Source organism: Centruroides vittatus, unplaced genomic scaffold (genome assembly GCF_030686945.1).
Source record: "Centruroides vittatus isolate TY-2023 unplaced genomic scaffold, ASM3068694v2 contig_1168, whole genome shotgun sequence".
Lineage (NCBI taxonomy): Eukaryota > Metazoa > Arthropoda > Arachnida > Scorpiones > Buthidae > Centruroides > Centruroides vittatus.
Window position 1 is genome coordinate 3,355,078 of NW_027120749.1, and position 25,355 is coordinate 3,380,432.

A 25,355-nucleotide genomic window follows, 5' to 3' on the forward strand; every position below is an offset into this window, starting at 1 on the left:
GGAATAATTTTATGTCCGGTTCTACTTTCCAAAATATAATAATGTCATCTATGTAACGTTTGTACAACAAGATGCTGGGCAAGAATCGCGGTAGGATATTGTTTTCCAATCTCCTAATTACCATTTCGCACAAATCACCCGAGAGCGGGCTGCCCATCGGGACTCCTTTGCCTTGCATGTACGTGATCCCTTTAAATTGGAAAAGAGAGCCGTAACATAACAAATGGGCTAGTTCGAGAATATGTTGGTGCATTGTGTTGTCCTCAACTATCGAAAACAGAAAGTCCCTTAGTTCGCAAAAACATGGTGGTAGTTCTATCGACGGAAACAACGATCTGAAGTCTAAGACCGTAGCATAAGCTGGTTTTGCTATCTTCTTCAATTTTTCTATAAGTTCTGCTGGGTTGGTTATATTGAACTGGTATCCTTCCAGGTGCGGGATGAGCAAGTTATGAGTAAAAGATTCTAAGATACGTGTGGGGGCCTTAGTCTTGTCCACCACTGGTCTCAGTTGCTGTGCTTTTTTGTGTGTTTTTGCAAATGCAAATAACCGCGGTATTTCTGGAGCATCAACTATTATATTTCCCATTTTCATTCTCTTGGCCAGGCTTGTGTTCGCAAAACGTTTGACCCGCGATTGTAATTTATCTATATAAACCCCTTGCACTTCCGTACATCGAGTCATGCTAATGTATTCTTCTAAGCCTTTTTCATACGTATCCCGCTTCATCAGTACTAACAGTTTATCCTTGTCGGCTCTAGCCATAGTGATGTTGTTGCGTTTTATCCATCTTATGGTTCGCCTTAGTTGTTCTTGGAAATGATAAACCTCTTTCGTTTCTTTGGATTTTCTTATTTTAAACGCCGCCATCCATCTATAGTACTCTTTTTGGTTCTTCGTGAGCCCTTTCAAGAGAATCTCTAAGTCCGGGATGTAAGATACGGCTGCTCGGTTCAGTGGAGGTTTAGGCGCGTATGAAGGTCCAAATGATAACACATGCTTGGCAAAGTCAGGAACCTGAATATCGTCCCAAGTCACAAATGGACATTTATTAATTTTTGATTCAATGGGAATCTGAAACTTGAATATCCAGTTTATCTTCCTATCGTATTTTTGTCTCAGATTACTGCCCAATCTTTGCTGGATTTTGGATAATTTGGCATTTTCGACAGTCAAGGATCTTGGGTTTTGTGCAAATAACGCATCTTCTGTTGCTATAAGCCTTGCCAGGTAGGAATATAGTGATTTCCTAGTGCTTTTAATGGCCCTATTTAAGCACATCCATCGTACTTTATTGAGGAGTTGTTCATTTCCGGGTGGAAGATGTATACGATAAATGGACATGGGAAACACCCCACTCCGTTTACACTTATGAAGAAATTCTAGTTTGGCCCTTGCCTTCGTTAGGCTTATCATTAGTTTTCGATATTCATTAGCCGGCATCGCTATGTAAATATATAATCTCTCTATTCACCGGAACTTGTAATAATAAAAGAAACCCTTCTAACCTTTTTTTACCCCTTCTAACCTTTTTTTTAGAACCACACCGGGTAAAAAAAGGTTAGAAGGGTTTCTTTTATTATTACAAGTTCCGGTGAATAGAGAGATTATATAAGTCTCTAGATCTAAGTCTTTTATGTTTTTAAATAAAACTTTCATATCTTCACATTTATTTTCATATATTTTTGCTTGTGATTACATACTATGTCCTCACAAGCAACTAAGCATCAGACATTACTGCACATGGATGAAAAGACAAGTGATATGTAAATAGGGTAACATAGTTGCAGTGTTTATTTTTTTAATTGTCAATATTATGGACAATTTCATCATATGCTAATATTTGTTACATTTCAAATATCACAATATTACCATATCTGAAAATAAATATGAAGAAATAAAACTTTTATTTAACAGCATAAAAGAGTTAAATCTGCAGAGATTTGTTTTTACTATACTGGAAACGACGTCTCAATTTTTAATCTCTTGTTTTATAAATTATTATTATTCCTCATATTAAATGTGAGGAATAATAATAGTAATAATGATGCTAATGATATGGTAAAATAATAAAATAATTATGTTAGAAATAAAAAAAAAAAAAACAAAACTAAACTAAAATTCCAAAGGTTTGAATTTACATCATCTAGTTCCACATTTCTGAGTGGATAAGATGCACCTAGCATCTTATCCACTCAGAAATGTGGAATTTCCAAAGATTTATAAACTAAACACTCAATTTTCAGAGGTCCATTTTTCAGAAATGCTTGAGAAGTTGGTCCTATTATTTGGAAAAGGAGCTGTTTGTGTTTAAGGCTATACTCACCAAGTTTCATTTGAATTGGAGACCTGAACATCTGGCCTTCTCCTAAGTGACAACAGCTTAACATGTTACTTTTGCTTTCTAGATACCAAACTGATAAGGCTACCAGCACTTGTATTAATTAGTAAGTAAAACTGGTGGTGATAAATAATTTGAAGTGGCCAAGAAAATTTAAAACTAGCAAAATGGTTGGTAAAATTTAAAAATTTTCCCTGCATAATAGGTATTGAATCAGTTCTATATTGTTAGTTTTAAAAATTTCAAAACACAAAAATATTGTGTAACATTCTGTCAGATCTTGATTTATTGATTATACCTTGTTTTCTTTTTGAGTAAAATGCCTAGTTTCAATGGTGACTTGATCCTGTTTACAAGAATTGCAAACTCTTTTAAATCATCTTTCCTTTTTTACTTGTCCAGCTCTGTTATGTATAACAGAAGGAAAGTATGGTGATCAATCAAAAAATGACTCTGCAAAATTTTTTAATTTTTGGACTCAAGACCTTGAAATGTTGAGAAATGCAAAACAATTTGGGAATTTTTTTTCTCTGTATGGATAATAATGTGTGGGGGGCATGATTTTGTTCATTTATTTAATAACAAATAAATTTCTGAAATTTCGCCAGGAGATTTGTGTGCTAAGTGAATTGATGCTATTAAATTTTGATGATCAATGGTTGAAAGGATGGGGAGTTAGATGGGAGAAGTGTATAATATCTTGAATATAGTTGGACCTAATAAAATTTTACTCTCTATTAACATTTACAGTTTTTTTTATAAAGCCCATCTCTACCCTCAAAATTAAGCTTTTGTTCCTTTATAATAGTTAATTATATAAAAAAATTTCTAATAAAATATCATAACAGATAGTACTATGTACAGTTTTAAAAATGTTGCTGGGAAAGTTAAGCAGCTCATTGCTGGATTTTATATATATATATATATATATATAATGTAAGTATTGAGATGGAACTGATGTAATTCAATCATAAGACTATTTTTTCTACAACAACCACAGTAAATTGTTTGCATGTTGTTATTCAGTTCTTCTTTCTTTTTAGCTGTGACTTTCTAATAGATAAAAATAATTCAGATTATAACTCCAGCAATACGTGTAGGGATTGCAATCCAGCAGTGTTTTCAATCCAGCTGGATTTTTGCTGGATCAAAATAATTCTAGCTGGATCCAGCACGGATGTATTTTTGGTGCAATAAAGTGTTATCTGTCTATCTATCTATCCAGCAATTTATGGTTTTTTTTAAAGAAATAAAACATTTTTTAAAAATACTTAAGAAACTTTTATTATTTAGACTGGTCACTATAAATCAGTAAAACTTCTTACACATTTAGATAGTAAACTTAACTTTGGTTTGATTTAACACTTGAGATAGAGATAATTAACTTTAAATGTTTAGTTAGATTATAATGTAATCTTTAAGTTAAATAATAGCAAAGGTAATTCTACTAATTAATTTATATTAATATATTATATTATAATGATGTAGGGACGGATAATCAGTGGCTAAGTGGCTATCAGTCTTACCAGTTTTCTTATATAGGCTCTACAAATCAGTCTGTAGTTATTTATAAGTATAAAAACTATGTACTGGAAGTAGAATAAGTTAAATAAACTACATCTTTATTAATCCAGCAAAATTTAATAAAATAATAACGTTTTCAATCATTTTTAACAATCTTCCTCAGTTACAAAAAAGTAGAACATTAAATATAGAACATAAAATGTGTTCAGAATAAATATAAAAATTAACGGAAAATGCCCAAGCGGACGAAATATAGATAAAAAAACAAAATAAATAGCAAAAAAGAAAAAAAAATATAAGATATGACAACGAAACCAGCATTGTCCTTTAATAACATTAATTAATGTAAAAGGATCTCTAACAATTCACGCGGTAGACAATGAGTCTGCATTTCTACGGTTTATATAACCAGTTTCCATGTGTGCCTTGCAGATTTCCAATCTCTCAAGATGTTTGACCGTTTGCCTATTCAGACGTCAACACCCTTCTGTCTTGCGTATGATGCCAGTGCAGTGTTCTCAAGGTTCTTACTGATTGTATATTTGTGCCCCTTGAACCTTTGTTTGAAACTGTGCATCATTGCACTCACATAAACAAGCTTGGAATTGAAACATTGGTCGTGTAAAGGCACCGAATATATACCTGTTGTTGAATTCTGATTCTCTTTCTTTTTATTGTTTCTTAAAAGTTTGAAAACAATGGGATTACGTCGGTATACAATGCGAAAATTATTAGACCTGGAAGTACATCTATGTATCTAGTTTAAAAATGGGATGTAATTAAGCACTATTTTTTTTATATTTATTTCAAACACATTTTATGTTCTATAGTTAGTGTTGTATTTTTTTGTAACTGATGATGATCATTAAAAGCAATTGAATACGTCATTATTTTATTAAATTTTGCTGGATTGATAAAGGTATAGTTTATTTATAAGTAATTTAATTATTAGTGTTAGTAAAGTAGTGAGTAAGTAATTAGTAGCAGTCTAGTAGTTAGCAAAGCGGCAACACCGACAACGTAGACTTTTGCGCCATTATTTAGAAAGTTAATTTAGTATTTATGGATCCACAGTGCTGGATCCAGCACCAGGTTCTGGACCCAGCAGGCCAAAGAATGCGCTGGATCCAGCTGGATTGCTGGATGAGGGATCCAGCAATTGCAATCCCTAAATACGTGTTAGAGTGAAAATATTTTTGACCTCAGTTAACAGATCTTCCTTAGTTAAAACACAAATAACATTTATATATATTCTATGGAAATTTCTGGTGAACAAGTAATAAAAAAAATATAATAAAATAAAGAAATGCAAAAAATTTAAAAATAACAATTCAGTAACGATATACTTTGGATCCAGTTTCTTAGCTAAGAAAAGAAAGAGATAGAAGCGAGAGAACTCTAAGGAAAGATTGGAATGGAATCAAGAAACAATCAATATAACAGTAGAAGATGTTTATTAAATATTAAAATATATATAAAGAATAACAAAAATAAAAGTGAAAACAAATTAAAATAACAATATTTAAGTGTTATGGTGTAAAATAATTAGAGCAAGTTTGATTTCATAACTGCATCTCCAAGTGGATGATAGTGTTCATGTCTCTAGTTAATAGAATATTTTGTTTTTTCTATTTGTTTTATAAATTTCTAATGTGAAATCGTTATGAGAGATACTATGTATTGTAAGATATGACATAGTATCTCTCCATTGCTGTAGTTACCAGAAAATAACAATATTTTACATTTTGTATTCATAAAACAAATCATAACATTTAAGAAAAAAACAGAAGAAATTAGTAATGAGAGTATGTCTTGATTCACTAGCAACTGTTTCTATTTTAATGGATCTTAGGAAAGCATTTCTTTGTGATGTATTTTCAGAATTTTCTTGCATCACATCTTTGCAATTTACTTTAAATTAAAATGGATAGGAATTATTTTTAATAAAATAAAATGGATAGAAGTTACTTTTCGGTAAATTATTTGGTTAATGTTACCTATGGTTCCAAGATGATGGCTTGTCTCTGATTCCAACAAATAGAAGAAGGGAAATGGTGGGGATGCACGTTATAACCTAACCTAACCTATTCTAATAAATTACTATAATTTTTACCAACAAAATTATTAGAATAGGTTAGGTTAGGTTAGAACGTGCATCCCCACTGTTTCCTTGCTGGAATCAGACGAGCTGTTATCTTGGAACCATAGGTAACATTAACCAATTATTTATATGTATAATTGGTAATACCTAAAACACTCTTCTACTGAATGAACAGTAACTGATCTAGGCATGGTATGAAATCTATCCAAAATTGGTAATGGTAGTTATATTAATGGAAATATTGAAGAAGTTTGAAAGAAATTGACAAACTAATAGGTTTTTGATTAAAAGAAAGATAATGTTAAATAATAATGAATGAGATTTTGTATGACATTCTATAACAGTTTTAATTCAATTATGTGGAATTTTATCATATTTTTTGGAATTTGATAACATCTTAGAAGTTTCAAATCAAATATTTAAAAGAGACAGTTGGAAAAAACAGTTGACTAAATTATCTATCAATAGAATCAAATGTTCTGACATCACATTTCCCAGTACATCAAGTTAAGAGAGCTATTAAATATTGTAATATTTACAAGACTATACAATATTGTAACTTACAATGTGCTTTGTGAATATAAAATTTTTTGTCTTATATTCACAAAGTACATTGACATTATTTTTGGCAACTTACGAGGAATTTCTTCATAACTTATAATGAGGTATTTGTGGATCTGGGTCCTGGATATTGAGAATATTCAGGTACTCATCATCTTAATGTCTCACTCCCATATTTATGAAAAAAAATTCCATTTTTCTGAGTTGTTAGCATTTTTGTCACAATTGAAAAGGACTTTAATTATTTCTGTTGGACAACATTGACAGAAATTACAGAAAATTTATAGATGACACAATGTCTTAGAGAGCAACAACTGTTGTTGAGAAATACACACACAAAACTGATTTAAACAGAGTGCCAAGATCAGGTAGATATTGCCAGTTGGGATTGAAGTTTACAATCCCAACTGGCAATATCTTCAAATTATTTCTGGCATCATCAAATTAAAGTTTACATTGAGTTTTCCTCCAATCCAAAAGGTGTTTCAATTTTCACTTGGAGACAGAGAAGGGGTCAATTGGACTGCAAGAGAGATTTGAAACTAATTGGGATGTCAAATCTTGGTGTCTCAAAGACATGGGGTTTGGGATCATTTGTTAATTTGGTTCCATCTGCAGTTGTCCAAACCATTTCAGGTCAGTCCAGAAGAAAACAAACAAATGTATATGTTTTCTGGTGTTGGTGAAATTTACACCTAAATGCTACTTCCAGCAAATGAACAACAAAAACTTTAATCTTCGATAGTAGTAGCATTTAGGTGTAAATTGGTATGTTTTAGTATATATTTTCCAGTTTGTATGCCAATTTTTTGTCTGTTGGTGAAATTTTAGAAATATTTCTTTTTGTTGTGTATATCTTCGCATTTGTGGATTTATTGTAAGTTTTTCAATTCTCTTCATTTTGAAGTTGTCTTTGTGCATTTCACAAGATCTGCAGTCCCAGACAGATTTCCTTCTGTCACTTGATTGAAGCTTGGTGAATACTTACAATCCCAAGGTAATAGCACATGTTCTGGTCCTCTTAGTGCTCTCAGAGTCTAGAGCTTAGTGCTCTCAGAGAGGAAAGAGGTCTAGGACCCAACCCAACATACTCTTTCTTATAAAAAAAAAGCTCATATTCTGGAGTTTTACTGATATGCCTATATTCTCAGGTAATTGTATGCAGATTATATCTCAAACAATTTCCCAAATTATGTCAGGCCATATTAAGGCTTAAATTAACTTTAAAATAAACTGACAAATAATCTGGCAGATTGTTTGGAATTAATTAAAATCAGACTATTGGATTTGTTGTTATATATAGATTGTATCTCTTTTTCTCTTTAATAGATGGATTTCATGAACAAAATGAGCCATCTTTTATCTTAGATCTGATGCTCCCACATACATGTCCTCCTTCAGTTCAAGTCATCTCTATCACAGCTCTCTATGTCAATTAAGGGAATCACAGGAAACAAACTTGATGTTGCAGAAACCTTTCCTAATCCAGCATTTAATTTACTGGATTAGAAAAAGGTTTGCTTTGTTTCAATATAGGGAATGTGTTTAATTTTAAATCACTTTGATTTCTGGGGGACAGCACTCACATAAATAAGTTCACATGCTATAATTAAAGGAGAAAATACCAGATAGTATTGAATAGTGGAATCTAATGGCCAATAACATAAATTGTGGTAAAATATGTTAACATGGTTTTATTTATAACATCTTAAAGACAATTTTTTATTTATTTCATTATTTTTGTTAATCCGTTTGCAAGTGAATTTTACCTTTGTAAATATCAAAAGTAGTTGCAAATACCTAACTGCAAATATGGAAATTTGCAAAGAAAGAATGTGCAAATATAGAACTTTTGATTTACTCATAAATTATTGAAAACATGTTATTCTCAGTAAGCACATATGCTAGTGAAAGATTATTCTCAATGCTTTTTAAATAATTTTCTTCAAAATACCATTAATCAAAATATAATAAAAATGGTCTTGCTTTATTAAACATACATTAAGAATTTAAAATCATTCTGGCTGAAGTTGTTTTAGAATGATTAAAAAAAGAAGCTTTTTATTATAATGACTTTTGAACTACTAACATTTTCCATGCAGGAGTGTCTCATGTTACAATTTAAAGGTTTTTTGCATGAATTCAAAATAATGGCAAAATTATACAAATAATTGTAAAATGGTATTGATTATACTACATTAAAACATGTAGAAAAACATGTCTTTCTAATAATTTTTATATTTATTTTATATTTATTTATTTATGCATACTGGTTTCACCCATGATGCAGGGAATACAAACTTATACAACTTACAAAAATCAATATACAACAGTAAAAAAAGCACAGTAATACTATAATTAATGAATTATTACAGAATATATATATATATATATATACATATACATAAATAATACAAAGTTTACAAAGCCAACAATAAATGATAAATTAAACAAAATGTCAACATAATCAAAATCATGGGGAGAACTATCCAAAAAAAAAAAATAATAATAAATTATATATAAAATAATCACACCCACCTTAAAGCAGAAGAAAAATTAATTATCACATCAAGGCACGGTGTCCCAAATTCCTTAAGCTCAAACACACATTTAAAGAAAAAAATAATGCCACTTATGCACAAAACCAAATGATTCCAAATGCAAAGGAAAACAGAATTAAGCACCAATCTATTTGAATTGCCAGCTGAAATAAAATAATCATTATAAAATTATCTAAGAAAAATTTAACTTTTTGGATAAAGAAAAATAAATCAAAATTTTATAAATTATCGATAAGGTCCAAAAATCTTTCAAAATAAATAGTAGAAACACCAAAAATACTTTCACATAATTTTGAAAAATTAACACACACAGCTATCATGTGATACACATCTAAAGACTGATCTCCTTTGCAATATATACAAATGTCTCTGCAACAATTCTGCAAAAAATTAAAGAGAATTATATCTCACTTGCATTAAAGTAGAACTAATATTAAAATAAATATTATTATTGTAAACAAAACTATCAAAAAACTATTTAAATACTTATATCAGATATTATAATAACTCAAGTTAATATACCTATTCAAATCCAAAATATAATTATCAAAATAATTTAATTTCAACAAACAGCAACAGTTATAATTATTTAATAATTCATCAAAATTAATACCATTATTAATATAGTTATTCCTTAAATTTTTGTCCAGAAAAAATCATTCTTATTTTAAATATAACATAAACACCTCCTATTCCATTGTTTCTCATCCAATTCCGTTGTTTTGATAATCCAATTCAAACACTTATTTAAAACTATAAAGGAAAAAGGCAATAACAAACACTCCATAAAAATTAAATATCTTGGAGTATATCAATATAAACCAAATAATTTTTTAATAAACATAGCCAACACCCAATCTAAAGCATTGGATTGATAACCCCAAACCTCAAAAGCATATAACAAAGACAGTCATAACTGAATTAAAACTCCTCAGACAATCACTTATACTATGTAACTACACATCTGAATAACTCTGTCAGTTTTAATATAAGCATTCCTTTTAGAAATCTGAACGTGGGAGTCACATTTTCCATTACACTTAAATATTACAGCCAGATATTTATATTGCAAAACTACTTGTATCATATCATTTCTAAACCACCATTTATCATATTTAGAAAACTTACATCCATTATGAAAAACAGTAACTTTAGATTTTAAAAGATTCAAACTCATATTATTTTCTAATAAATACTTATTCATAATATTAACAAATCCCTGTAAATTTCTAATGGAATCAGCAATCAAAACAATGTTGCCTACATAGGCCAATATTTTAACACTAGTATTGTTCACGTTGATACCTTCATAATCAGAATTATTTATCTATTCAATTAAATCATTTAAATACAAACTGCACAAAACAGGACTCAAAACAGAACCCTGTCTAACACTGGTAGCTGTGAAAAAAGACCAAGAACAAAAATGGCCCCCATTTGATTATATAATTCTGCAAGTAAAGAAACAAATTTAAAACTCAGACTATATTTTTAAAGTTTTCTCCACATTAAATTCGTACCTACAGTATCAAAGGCTGAAGACAAATCCACAAAGAAATATTCTTTGTGGATTTTCTCATTAGCGTCTTAGTGATGAGAGTATGCAAAATGAAAACATTATCTATAGTAGAATATTTTTCTCAAAAACCAGCCTGATTCTCAAATAAAATATCATGTAAATTTAACTAACCTAAAATACAGTATACTACAAAAAAATTTTGTGACACGTTAGCAAAGAAATTCCTCTATAATTACTAGGAATCAATTTAGAGCCACTTTTATGTACTGGACACAAAAGGGCACTTCCCCAATCCTTTGGCACTACCCCAGTCCTCAAGATTCAATCAAAACTTTTAAATAATATCGGAAAAACAGAATCCATCTTCCAAAATCCAAGGGAATACCATCAACACCAGGCACAGAACTAACTTTTACTTTATTTAAAATGTAACTGAATTCAGATTGTGTAATATCCACATCCAAAGTTTCATCAGACCAAGATGAACACTCATTAAAAACTGACAAGTCTACAGTATAAGAAAGCAAAGAACCATATAGAGAATAAAAATATGTAAACTACACTTCCAAAGAATTATTCAATCTACTATTATTATTTCTAATTTTACATAGATTCCAAAACCATCTATTATTTTTGTGGAAAATACCAGAATCCTGTGCCATATACAAAAACTTCTTCTTCTTGGCTAAACAAATTTTCTTAACTAAACTATGAGAAAAAACAAATATTTTATGATGTAATTCTGATCCAATTTTCTTAAAATCCTGCCAAGTTCTGTTTCTATTCCTAATCATTAGACAACAATTTAAATTGAACCAATTATTAATATTAATGTGATCTTTTGGTTTAAAATTCATATTGTAGCAATTAATGATCTCAACAATTAACTTATGTATGTATAAAGGATAAACACCGGAGCGAAATCGAAACATTTTCAAACAGACAAGGTTCGGAAACGTTTGCGATTTACTGAGAGAAGAAGCACACCAGTCAAAGGCACTTCAGTTGTTTATTTTACTTACATATGATAAGGAAACGGGAACTCTCCCAGATAGATGTTTCTCAAGATCACACACAAAACTGTTCATCACCTAGTAGTTCCAGAAAATTCTTTTGTAAAAAATGCCACTATTGTTTACTTGAAGTTGCAATGGATTGTCCAAACACAATACCAGAGGAAAATGGTCCAAAAAACAACAATAATCAACAAAAAAGACTTAACACAACCCCAAACACAGGGAGTTATTAAACCAAAATTAATAACTGAAGATCCCAAATTTGAAACAAATGTATGTTTGCCTGCTTCATCACCTAACATTCTTTCATTTAACATTATTAAATTTGTATCAAGGCGATATTGAAGCATCTTCTGGCCTCTACTATTCACAATAGCATTCTTGGATACCTTACATCTCTTAGCAAGATTAATACCAAATGCATCACAGATGCAGTCAGAGACAGCATTTTCTTCACTTACCTTAGCATTAAAATCATCCAAAATAATCAAATTAGAATATTCATTAAAGTAAAAATTAATTAAAATCTCAAAATTTCCTGCCAAATTTGTTCTTGCATGTAAACAAAACACATCAAAAATTCATCCACAAGAAATATGACATTAATAAAAACTAAAAATCTTATCTCTCTAAATAACTTTAAAAGTCAAACCTATTCTTAAAAATAACAACCATACAGTTTTAAATCTATCTCTATTACAATCCCTAAATGCATCACCATTAATACAATTATAATCTGATAAAACCTCCAAATTATTTTTATTATTATTAGAAAAATACCAGGTTTCAGATAAGACAATTACATTAAATTTTGATAAATACTTCCAAAACAAATTCGGTTTATTTTTAATACCAGCACAATTCCAAGCCAAAATAGAGGCAGACTGGACCAGTGATTGCTATGTAGAGATAGGAATAATTTTACCCAATTCCTCATCAAATCCATATACGAGGACTATTTTTTAAATAAGGTCTGTTTGTGAATGAAAGTGAGAATAATGCGCAATTACGGTAGTATGCATGCGCTTCTGCTCTGAGCAAGCTTGGCACGCGTTTTGACGCCATTTGCAGCCATATCATCTGTCTGTGTGCTCAGCTGTAGAAGTTTAAAATGTTTAAGAAAATTGAGTCTCCTGCCGACTGTGAGATACGATCTGTTATTTGATTCTTGAGTGCAAGAAACTTGGCAGCAGTGGAAATTCCTCATCAGATTTGTGAAGTTTACAGTGATAATGCTATGAGTGACAGTAAAGTTCAAAAATGGGTAAGAATGTTCAATGATGGGCGAGTTAATGTGCATGATGAGCCACGCCCTGGCCGACCTTCTCTGATTTATGAAGATTTAGTTCGTGATGTGGATAACAAAATTTGAGAGGACCGACAATTCATGATTTTAACGTTATCAATTGAATTTCCACAGATTTCAAGATCAGTTTTGTATACCATTGTTTCGGAGAAAGTGAATTATCGAAAATTGTGTTCTTGGTGGGTTCCAAGACTGCTTTCTGACGATCACAAAACAAAAAGATTGGACAGTTCTTTATCGTTTTGACTCGATACAATCATCCACACAGTCCAGACCTTGCACCCAGTGATTTTCACTTGTTTCGATACTTAAAGGAGTTCCTTGGTGGTCAACATTTCAACGACGAAGAAGAAGTGAAAACTGCAGTCGTGGATTGGGCTTCTTGACAGGCGGCAGATTTCTTTGAAGTCGGAATTCAAAAAATTATTGAGCGGTATGACAAATGTTTAAACAAAATGGAAATTATGTAGAAAAGTAGATAAAAGTATGTAGAATATGGAAAAAAATATATTTTAACGATATTTACAGTATTTTTCTTCTTATTAAAAAATGGACCTTATTTAAAAAATAGCCTTCGTATTAATCCATCAATAATGACTTTATTATAAGTTAAATGAGTATTACAAGCATCTTCAGATTTCTTTTGTCTTTTGAACATCCTTAATTTAACTAGAGTGGTAATTAACTAGGTTAGTAGGTTTTTGAGTGAAAGTTATTTTTATATTCATCCCGCTGTAGTAAGAAGTTAAGAAAGTTAAACTTAATTTAACTTATACCTAATGCCCCTTAATCATTGTGAAAAGTCATTTTTTACAAATACATTCAAATTATGAATCTCAAAATCTGCCTTTTTAAATGTTAATTTATCATTAAGGGAACCAGACTGACAAATTATTATTCTAGGCTTCTCTCCAAATTTCTTACATTCATCTAGTATCTAATGCTACAACAATGGTAAATTTAGCTTATTTGTAGCAAAAGATTTAACTACTTCCAAAGTGTCTATAGCTGATTCTTCAGCTCCTTCCTGTAATCCTATACTACATTATTAATTCTTTGTTGATTATCAATATAATTTATCTCTCATTCCAGATCTAACAATTTCTTGCAAATACAGTGGGTAATCAGTTAATGAACAGTTCAGACTCCAAACAAATCAGACAACAAACACCTCACAGAACAAACATGTGGAAATCACAATAACCTGTATTAGGATTATTGTGTGGAAGTATGATTATCACTTGATAAGAGAGGCAAAGAAAAGTTACTTAGGCATAAGTTTATGTACAAGTAATATATTGATATATACAAAAAATATACAGATTTGTTCACTAGATCACACCTACAAACCAGATGAGAGTGTCTAGTTGGGTATAATACAGGGTGTGGTGCAGGAACTTCCTTATTTGAAACGCGTGCCCCACAGCAGCCATTACTCCATGAAGAGTGGGGTTGAGCACATTTGAAAGGGCAGGGCCTAATGTTTTTTGTACAGTTAGTTTAGTAATGATCATGCTGTGGATTCGACAGGAGCGCGTGTTCACCGTGGTGACTTACTTTTCTGACGGCTGTTTGGTCATTGCAACCCAGCGTGCATTCAGGAAACAGTTTAATATTGCACCTGCAGGTTGTGTTCCTGATTGAAAATCGATTGTTCAGTGGGTGGACATGTTTATGGATACTGGTAGTGTGCGGAAAAAGAAACCAGGACCTTCAAGAACCATATTATGTCCAGTTGATTGAAGAGTTTTTTCTTCCCAAACTTGAAGAAATGGATGTGAGAGATGTGTGGTTCCAACAAGATGGTGCATGGCTCACATGGCATGAATGTCAATGACTTTCTTGCACGAACACTTTCCCAAACGTCTCATCTGTTTGAGGGATGATCTTCAGTGGCCAGCATGCTCACCAGATTTAGCCTTCGGCGATTTTTTTCTTATGGGGATATCTTAAATCCTTGGTGTATATCAATCATCCAAAGACCCTGGATGAACTGAAGAACAATATTCATCCTGCTATTGCCAACATAAACGCAGACATGCTGGACAAAGTGGACTAAAACTTCTGATTTCGACTGTCCAAATGTATTGACAGAATGGAGGCCACCTTCAAGATATCATTTTTAAAACCTAATGAAATAAAACTTTAAATGTACCTCTATGTAAAGGAAAAAGAATTAAATTGATATCTCCAATACTTTTTGTTTTATGATTTTTTAAAATAAGGAATTTCCTGTGCTGCACCCTGTACAAGTCCTTTCAGTTAACACACAGTTGAGTCTCTCCCAAAACTACCTCTTGGTAAATGTCCATCACCGGTAATTGCTTAAATTTAACATAAAGTTCCGATTGCCCAGTGAGTATTCTAGCCAATGCAAACAGATTTTTCACTTCAAGTCCATTAATACAAAGCTGTATGGATACCACATCCACCGCACCATGCGGTTCCTAAGGACACCTTAGCACACCAAAGAAAAAAAAACATAGACCTTTTTTGTTGACTCAGGCAACCTCTCACCAGCCAGCCAAAAAAGATGAAGATGGTGTTGCCAATCCACACTACCTTAAGTACCCCTTCTCTCTCACTTCGGTGTTGCCAATTCTCTGTACCATAAACAACAGCAAAAAAAGAAAATATGTATAGCCCCCAAAAACCTGCAATGGCACAAACACAAGAAGCAATGCTGCATTTAAGATTTGTAAAACTGTATTTTAATGGCATCTATGTATGGTTTATAGAATGAGACTTTTACAGTTGTATACATAACTTTATGTATACAGTTGTATACATACTTTTTTGCACTAGCTAATTTCTGTTTGCAGAATTTTTGTAGGTGCTTTTCTGAACTTTTTATTTAAAAAACATTTTATTATGGGGCCTAAAAAGAGTGAAGTATCAAGAATTGTGTTCACTATGGAAACTAAGCAAGAAATAATAGCCAAGGTAGAGAGTGGGCAGAAGATGTCTGATATTGTAGGTAGACTGATATTGTATGACTTCAACAAGTCTACAGTAGATAAATTTTAGCTAAGAGAGATAATCAAAAAGACTTGAGCTGATAAAGGAGTAATGAAAATCGCATCTGAGAAACAAAGATGTGCCATCCATAAAAAAAATGGAGAGATTGCTTTTGGTTTGTTATTACATGTAAATAAACATAGTAAGAAAGTATATAATTTTTTATTTATTCTTGAATGAATTAATCAAATTTCCACAAAAATCTGTGTTAAATCGATAATCTGTTAATGAGCAATTCAGATAGCAAACATCATCTTGGAATGGATTATGTTCATTAACCGATCACCTCTGTATTATCAATAGGGGAAAAACTCTTTCAACTCAACTGAACCCACCCTTCACTTAATATCGACTAATCTTGTCTCAAAATCTATGAATGCCTCATCCACATTCTTGATCCATTCTGTGAGATATTCAAGTTGACTTGTAAACTCCTCCACTTTACTATTAAGAACAACATGCATGCACAATAATAACTGAACACCTTCCATTACATCAAAGCTCTGATTTTGTAATAATTTCACAACCTCCTCATCTTGGCTGGGACTACTCATTCTAGGCCTACTTCTGCCCAGCACAGTCAGGGAAAACATCTTCCTCTTTACTCCTTGAGACATAATAAACAGAAGAGCTTACCTAAAAGCAGAAGAAAAATTAATTATCACGTCAAGACAACAGATAGTCTCCCTGATTTTTATATCTCTTATACATTACTTTTAAGATGCTTTGAATTTAATAATTATCACTTTTTTTTTCTTAGGGTAAACAATAAATATGAAAATATTTGCATCTATATAATACATATTCAATTTATTTAACCTAAATTAAAACATTATATGATATCTGTAAAAATGTTTTAATGAAATAAAAATTTTCACCAGTAATAATACTAATAATGTTTTCAGTTGAATTTATTTTAAAACTCAATATTTACAACTTACAATTTCTGAATCATAAAGTATTTTAACATAAAATAATAAGGCATATTATCTAGATAATAAGGGAATAACCCTGTTACAAGAGTAAATATTCTAATGCATGTAAGGTCTGATAAAAAAGTATCCAACCTTATTTTTTTCCTTTGCAAGTTGGGATGGAGACTGTCATCATGTGACCTTGAACTCTACTGCAAGAGAGAATTTTGATGAGCCTATCCTACTCTGCAGTTGCTGTTAGGCAGCCATGATAGTTGTACATTTATGCTGTTATCATAGTAGTACTTATTAAGTGAAAATAATGGAACATGTTGAACAAAGAATTTGCATTCAATTTTATCAGAAACTTGGTGAAATGCGATCGGAGACAATTTCAGAAATAATGAAAGCTTTTGGGGAAGAAGCTATGAGTACTATACAGATTAAGAGTGATAATCATTTCAAAGAAGATCAAATATTAGTTCAAAGGAACAAATATTCTGGTAGATCTTTAACCAGCAAAAATCCAGAAACAATTGAGAAAGTGCAGTGGTTGGTGATGGAAGATCATAGAATAACATTCTCAGAGAGATTGTGAATGAAGTGAGCATTTTGTATGGTTTGCTGCAAGCAATTATGATTGAAGATCTCGGTGAGTGTCGAGTTGTGGCAAAATTCATTCCAAAGCTTCTCAGTCATGACCAGAAAGAAATGCTGGAATGCACATACACTGATCCTAATTTCATGTAGAAGATATAACTGGAGATGGGACTTGGATATGACCATGAGTCCCAGTCAAAAAGGCACAATCATCTGAGTGCAAAATACCAGGATCTTGATGGTCAAAGAAGGCATAGTTATCTCACAGCAATGTAAATGTCATGTTGCCCTTTCTTTTGACTACCAGGACATAATTCATCATAAGTGTGCCCCTCAAGACAAACTATGACAAAGGAGTACTACCAGACTGTTTTACATCACTTACAAGATGCTGTTAGCACAAGAGACCACAACTCTGGCAGTCTGGCAACTGGTTCATTCATTATTATAATGCTATGTCCCATGGATCATATGTAGTGTTGCTGCCTTTTCAAAATTGCTGACCTGGATGGCAGTTCAGGTTTGTTTGAACAGAAGTCCCTGATACATGCGCAATGTTATTTTACCATGTGAAGAATAACATGCAAGTCATGTCTAAACCAGTTAGAGACTTGTGTAGGAGCAACTTAAATTAAGAAATGAAATAACTTAGCTTTAAAGAGCTGAGAAGCAAAAAAGGTCGACAGGTTGCAACATACATTGGCGTAAGATGGCGTAACTTTTGGTGAGAGTGTGAAGTCTTTTATTGTTAAAATAAAGTAAATTTATAAAAATATTTGTTAGTTCTTTGTTTCATCATAATTTCACAGTTTCTACGAAATCCTGGACAAAATTAATTGTTAACCCAGACAATGAATTAAAAACTGGACAGGTGGCAACACTAATCATATCTCATTCAGACATTCCTTCAAAACTTCGTATTGCACAGGTTCAGCAGCCTCCTTGCTTCCAGACATGGCTCTAGCCAACTTTTGGTTCTTTCCCAAACTCAAGATGCCACTCAAAAGAAAGAGATTTCAGGACACAGAGGAGATCAACACTAACATGATGAAGTGCCTGATGGGATCCCAACAAATGACTGGAAAATGCTTCCCACAGTGGAACGTTGCTGGGAGAAGCACGTGAACTCAAAAGGAGCCTATTTTGAAGGGGACTAGTGTTTGAACCTAATATATATCTAAGTGTTTTTTTCCTAACCTTAGGATGGATACTTTTGATCAGACTTTGTATTAAATATTAGCCAAAAGATTACATGTTTTTCACACTAATTGCATGTCATAAATAATGAAACAATCCCAAAATGTGTCTCATTAGTAAAGTACACTGAAATATAATATCATCTCAATTTTTGGCCACCTTGCTTATATGGCCCCTGTAAAACTGGATAAGTTTTAGTATAAATCATCTTAGGATACTCTTATCTTGGCCACTTAAATGATATTTATTCTCATTTACATGGCCAACAGAATAGGAATCTCCACATTTTTAAACTCAATGTATTGTTTAAAGTACTTTAAATAGAATTGAGCTTTATTGCTATTGTTTTGGAACAGTTTGCCAGATTTCTTCCTACAGATGACATTCAAATAAAATAATCTTTATTTACACTCAAAAAATTAAATTTATCTCCAGAATTTAGTAAGAAAGACAATTACAGTAGAGCATCGATTATCCGACTTAATTGGGGACTGGGGTTGGTCAGATAACTGAAAAGTCGGATAACCGAAAAGTATGAAAAAATACATTATTAGTATAGTGTATTAGGCCTGGTTTAAATACTAGCCTCCCTTTCATGGACGAACCAGTGCTGCCAGCTAAAACATGCAAAAATTTAACAAAAATAATATTAAAGTAGCCAAGACATAACCAAATATTGTAGCACCACACCACTTCACTAGAATTTGCCGCTAGAACGCGGTCACTTAATTGGGGGTTGGATAATCGATGCTCTACTGTATATATTTTTCAATAATTTTCTGCAAATTCTGATTGTATTTTGTAAAAATATAACTATAAATTAGCAATAGTCAGTTTAGGTCATTGATATGTCATTTGCAATACTCAACAAAGAGAAATATTGATGGGTCTGATGTAAAAGCTAGTTTAATTATTAACACTTTCTGACACTTGGACATATTTGTTTATCTAGTAATTTCTGTGTAATAATTTTTTTCTCAATTCGTCTGTTAAAATACAATATTTAAATAAAACTTTTACTACCATTTTAATATTGTTGGAGTATTAATTCAGTCTATTGGTTCCGAACAATTCCATTTAGTATTATATTTACAATATTTGAAAGAACCTACTGCAAACAGCTTGCATTCACTATATGTGTACTATACTTTGTATTTTAATAATCTATTATTTGGTATTAATACGTGGTACGATCCAAAAGTTCGGGGACTGCAGTAATCTATGACAACAAAAGCACGTATTTGAAGTTACAGCGTATGAAATGGATTCTACCAAACCACCTCTACATGTTCAGGTTAATTTCACCCATGTCATGTGATTAAACCGCGAGCGCTGCTGTTTTTTTCTGGAGATAGTTACCTTTGTTCTGCGACGTAATCAAAGTGGATTTTCAAGAACAACCTCCAACATTTCGACTTTACCATGGTAGAATCACCGTACACCTTTCTTAGCAATTTTAAAGTCTCCGTAGGTGTTTTACCTGAACGCTAACAAAATTTAATGTTGGAGGTTGTTCTTGAAACTCCACTTTGATTACGTCGCAGAACAAAGGTAACTATCTCCGGAAAAAACAGCAGTGCTCGTGGTTTAATCACATGACATGGGTGAAATTAACCTGAACACGTAGAGGTGGTTTGGTAGAATCCCTTTCATACGCTGTAACTTCAAATACATGCTTTTGTTGTCATAGATTACTGCAGTCCCCGAACTTTTGGATTGTACCACGTATATTATCCTGTGTGAAAGTTTAAATTACCATGTATTGCAAAGGATAAAGTAATTTGTGAATTTTTTATTTTATTTATTTTATACTTTTATAATCTATAATTTTAGCAGACTTTGGTTTTGTACTGTAATTACATTTCTATATGTCAATTTTTTCATAACATTACTCACTTTTGTTGTCAGAAATTGAGTACTTTGAACGTGAGGTTTTATTGTATAAGAGACAAAAGACCAAGATATTTTTACAAGCTTTTTTGAGATGTAAGCCTATCTTCATGTAAGAAATTTTCTAAATGGTTACTGTGGCAACTGTTACTATAGAGACATACATACAAACAATAATGTTAACAAGGAAAATGTTTTAAAATAGTTCTTAAATAATTTATGAAGTTAATAAGAACTTAAATTATTTTTTAAAGCTTATTAATTAGTGCTTTCATGCATTCAGAACAACTTCATAGTTCCTGTAGTTAATTACATTATATTCTAAGCTCCAGCAGTAAATCTACAATGTTTACATGTTTTGACATTATTCACTGCATTTTATCAGGGAAAGCAGGGACTGGATGAAGGTCCATGTAGTATAACTGGCAATGTGACTACATGATAGTGGGAATTACAGGTTCAAGTCTCACTTTGGGCTGATTCTTTTCTTCTAGAACATTTTAAATTAATTATTAAAATATTAATTTATTTATAATTATATTAATGTGTTAGCATCTTCTCTTGCTAAGAGATAGTGTAACACATGCCTCTAGTGTCAAATTACTTAGTATTTAATTAATAATAATCCAATATAATCCAGCAATTGTTTGGTTCATTCATACAATTACTTATTAATCTGCACTCAAAATGGAAGTTCCCAAAGAAAAAAATCTGAACATCCTGAATGAGTTAATAAGTCAAGCACATGGGATGAAAGATCCTTCTTGAAATTGGTAAATAATGTTCATAGACCTTAGTCTATGAACATTATTCATAAGTTATTCAACAGTAAGAGAAGCATTGTTCATAGACCTTAGTCTATGAACAATGCTTTAGTTTATGAACAATGCTTCTCTTACAGTTGTCCCCTAGAATCAACAGATAATAAGGTTTCTATTCTCTCTTCTACTATAAAGTACTGTCCTTAGAATATTGAGAAGACTGCTGAAACAATTGATAAAAATGTTAAAATTTTTTGGGATAAAATTAAAATACTGGCAAATTTAAATATGAAGATTATGTCAAAACCACAAGAACATTGTGGATTTACAACAGGAGCCTAGAACATAATATACCAGAGAAATTGTGAAGTTTTTCTGAATGCTTGGAAATAGCTAATTAAAAAGTTTAAAAAATAGTTTAAGTTTCTGTCAACCCTGTGACTTCTACCAGTATATTATCTAAGTAAAATATGTAAAAAAATATTTTAAAACATGTTCTTCGTTAACATTATTATTGTACAGTACATGCATTGCTATAGTAACAGTTGCCATAGCAATCATTTAGAACATTTTGAACTGTAAACCAATCTTTCGATAAGAGAGTTTATTTTAAAATTTTGTTAAATTTTCTTAAGTTCTAAAAAATTTTTGATGTTGAATCTAATGATGTAATTAGATTTGAAATCAAACAAATCATTTAGAATTATACCTGGAAAATTCTTATCTGTTAGGTCAGAGGTCAGCAACCTATAATTCTTTGAGATTTATTTATGGTTCTATTTATGTCCACTTTCCTAATATATATTAGGATTTGTTTGATAAGATAAATTAGCTGCAGGTTAAATATTAACCATTTGTATTCTGAGAACTTTATACAGGTGATTGGCAACTGTTTTCTATGCATATTCTTTTTATTGTAACATAATGCTATTCTTCTTCTACAGAAGTGCTTTCATTAGTACCAATATCACTCAGTAACTTTTATTATTATTATTATTGTTGTTGTTATTATTATTTATATATTTATTTTTACTTTAAATTGTTTTTATATAAACAGATTAAAATTAAATCTCTCTTCACTTTAAGCATTTTCAAAATCTTCTCTTTCATCCATTTTTTTTTATGATTGAGGAAAAAAATTATATGACAACTTTTACCAACAATTTTACACATAATATTGTCATACCATATATAGTTGTTGATGTAGATGCATTTCACCATAGAATACCAGTGGACTTGTCATATCAATCTATTTATTTATGTAATCATCATAGATTTACTCCAAGATATAAGAATTCAAAACAAGTCAAAATATGGGAAAAAAGTACAAAACATGCAACTTTGATTATTGTGAATACATTAAATTAATTTGAACAAAGTTCACAAAAAAATCCTGCTATACAACCTAAGAGTGATAGCTGCTATACAACATTCAGTTTATTTATAAAAATTGCATAAAGCATACCAGCTTTGTTCTTGAGATAAAATTTAAAAAAAGATAAATACAGAAGGCAATAACTAACTACTTAATAATCAAAAAATTAGTTCAAATGAAGAAAATTTTGGACAGAAACTACCAACTCCTCTCAGACAATTCATGCTATAAATAACAATTACTTAAGGTACTACCTAGATTAAACAAAAACTCTAAAAATTTCTTTTATATAACTAAAAATCTTACAGCTACTAGAGACATTACCTATGATTTTAAGAAATTTCTAATATGAAAGTAGCTAAATGTTTTTAATCTGATCTGGAAAATATTCACATTTAGCCAGTAAATGTAAAGCATTTGTCAGCACATAAATTACACAGTTCCAATTTGTAATTGCTTAAAATGGCAGACTATTACACTTGATCTGTATCAAAGAACATCAAAATTTTTTTCATAAATATATATACAGTATATTAGTATTTGATTTGTACCATTATATTCCTACATCTATAGTTATTACATAAATTTTTCACATAATTTCTTGAATGTAATCTCCTTGGACAATTTCCAAATATAATCTTAAAAATTTGTAATTTGTCATTGTTAACACCTCAATCAAAAGCCTTAAATTATTTTCCAGTAAGGATTTTTTTGAATCTTAGGGTACCAGGAGTATATAAAGTTCCTTTGAAAGATGACAGATTTAAATACGAACTTGAATATATCAATTCATACGTGTCACAAACATACTAATCTGATGCCATCCTATCTTCCCTAAAATGGAGACAGTTAGTACTGACCAAGTGCAGTCTCTCATTGCTCTGATTACATGAAAGAAAAGTTGGCCATGACAGACATCACTTTATACATGGGGTGTCACATACTCTGTGCTTTGTCAACATTAGGGTTGCCACGTGTTCTACTTTTGGTAGGACAGTCTTATAATCCTTATGTTTCTATATTCAACAGTGACTCAACAGTGATTTTTTTTGTTGAGTCCCTCCGTTGAATGATCTGAAGACATGTTTTGTAGAAAAACGAAATGTTTCTTTTGAAATGGCGCTTTTCATGATGACTGACTTAATTAAGGAGAAGGCAACTATTGTGGCTGTTTTGCTAAATAATTAAAGTAACTTGCTTAACCATTATTCGAATAAATTCTTTTATTCAAATGAACCCTTATCTGTATCATTTTCTTGTATACTGGGTCTTTCTTTAATAATTTGAATTTCTTGAATATTTATACCATTAGGAAATCAATTTTGGACAAATTTGTGGAGGTAGTTTGTTTATGAAAAAGTTTAATATTTCAATATTGACCAAATTATCCAACATAATCATGCGATCAGATGTTTTACCATATGCAGATCATTCATTAATTTGTTTGCTATTTACAGCATCCACAGCAAGAGCGAATGGATAGTTTCTATAAGCGAAATTTACTTTTTCATGGAAGCTGCCATGTTAGTTTGTTGAATACTCAATGATCTTTCAGGTCGTTGAGACTGTTGAACTCAACAGTGAATCAATGCTGATGTCATTAGTTTCAACAGAGAACTCAATGGTCCATTTAGAAATGGTGTTTTCTCACTGTTGAATATAGAAATGTACAGAATTAATAGATGGCCTACACCCTACATGAAAGCTTAATTGTCCTACTTTACATTTGTAGACAAAAACTTCATGTTCAAAAATTAAGTCATTTTAAAAAATTAAAAAGGGATACAAAGAACATTGATATGTAGCTATTATTTGTTTAATGTTCATTAAATGATTATTTGGATTTAAATAGATTATTAATTTATAGTTGTAGTGTTAAACATTGAAAATACTTTATGAATGTTTTACAGTAGTAATTACATTATTATGAATTCATCTGCTGTTTGATAAAATGTTCAGAAAATTTGTAATCTTTTAAATAATAATAATTTTTAATAAAATATTCATATTTTAAATTTTTTTAATTTAATATTATCCTCAATTGTAAATTTGAGAAACTTCTGAGAAATTTGTATATTATTGAAGATTATAAATACCAAATAACCATTATAATCTGATAAGAGTGTTTTATTTTTGTTACAGATATAATTAATCCAAAATCTCTGCCTGGATCCAAGGATTCTTCAAAAAGTTTCAATTATGATTATTCCTATTGGTCACATGATGTAAGCATTAAATATATTTTATAATTTGGAAAAGGAATTAATTTCAAATTTTAAAATATATGTTGTAAATTTTTTGTTAACATTTTAGCCTAGAGATTATAATTTTGCATCACAAGAAGTTGTTTACAATGATATTGGAGAAGAAATGTTGCTACATGCATTTGAAGGGTAAGTTTATTGAAAAGTCCAATAAAATTTTTATATATGAAAAATATATTATTGTTGAATTTTTTAATGGAATGAATATAAAAATAATTATTATAAATAATAACAAAAATTTACTTTATTGGAGCTCAAATAAGAGAATGGAGTTTTTGTTACAATTTATTATATTCTCTTTGAAGGTATTTATTTATAAAATAGGTTTTTAAACAATTTGTAATGAAAGGTCAATGTAAATTTTGCATCAAGAACAATGTTTTAATGAAATGCAAAAAAATCATAA

General features: G+C 30.8%; 1 protein-coding gene across 4 annotated transcripts in view; it reads left to right on the top strand.

Moving 5' to 3' along the window:
- Nucleotides 1-25,355, top strand: part of unc-104 (kinesin family member unc-104) — a 187,472-nt gene that overhangs the window by 17,080 nt on the left and 145,037 nt on the right. For all 4 annotated transcript variants that reach the window (XM_067278651.1, XM_067278667.1, XM_067278660.1 and 1 more), the window contains exons 3-4: nt 24,828-24,910; nt 24,999-25,078. In XM_067278651.1, the coding sequence (XP_067134752.1) occupies nt 24,828-24,910; nt 24,999-25,078 (163 nt within the window). The remainder of the gene's footprint in view (nt 1-24,827; nt 24,911-24,998; nt 25,079-25,355) is intronic.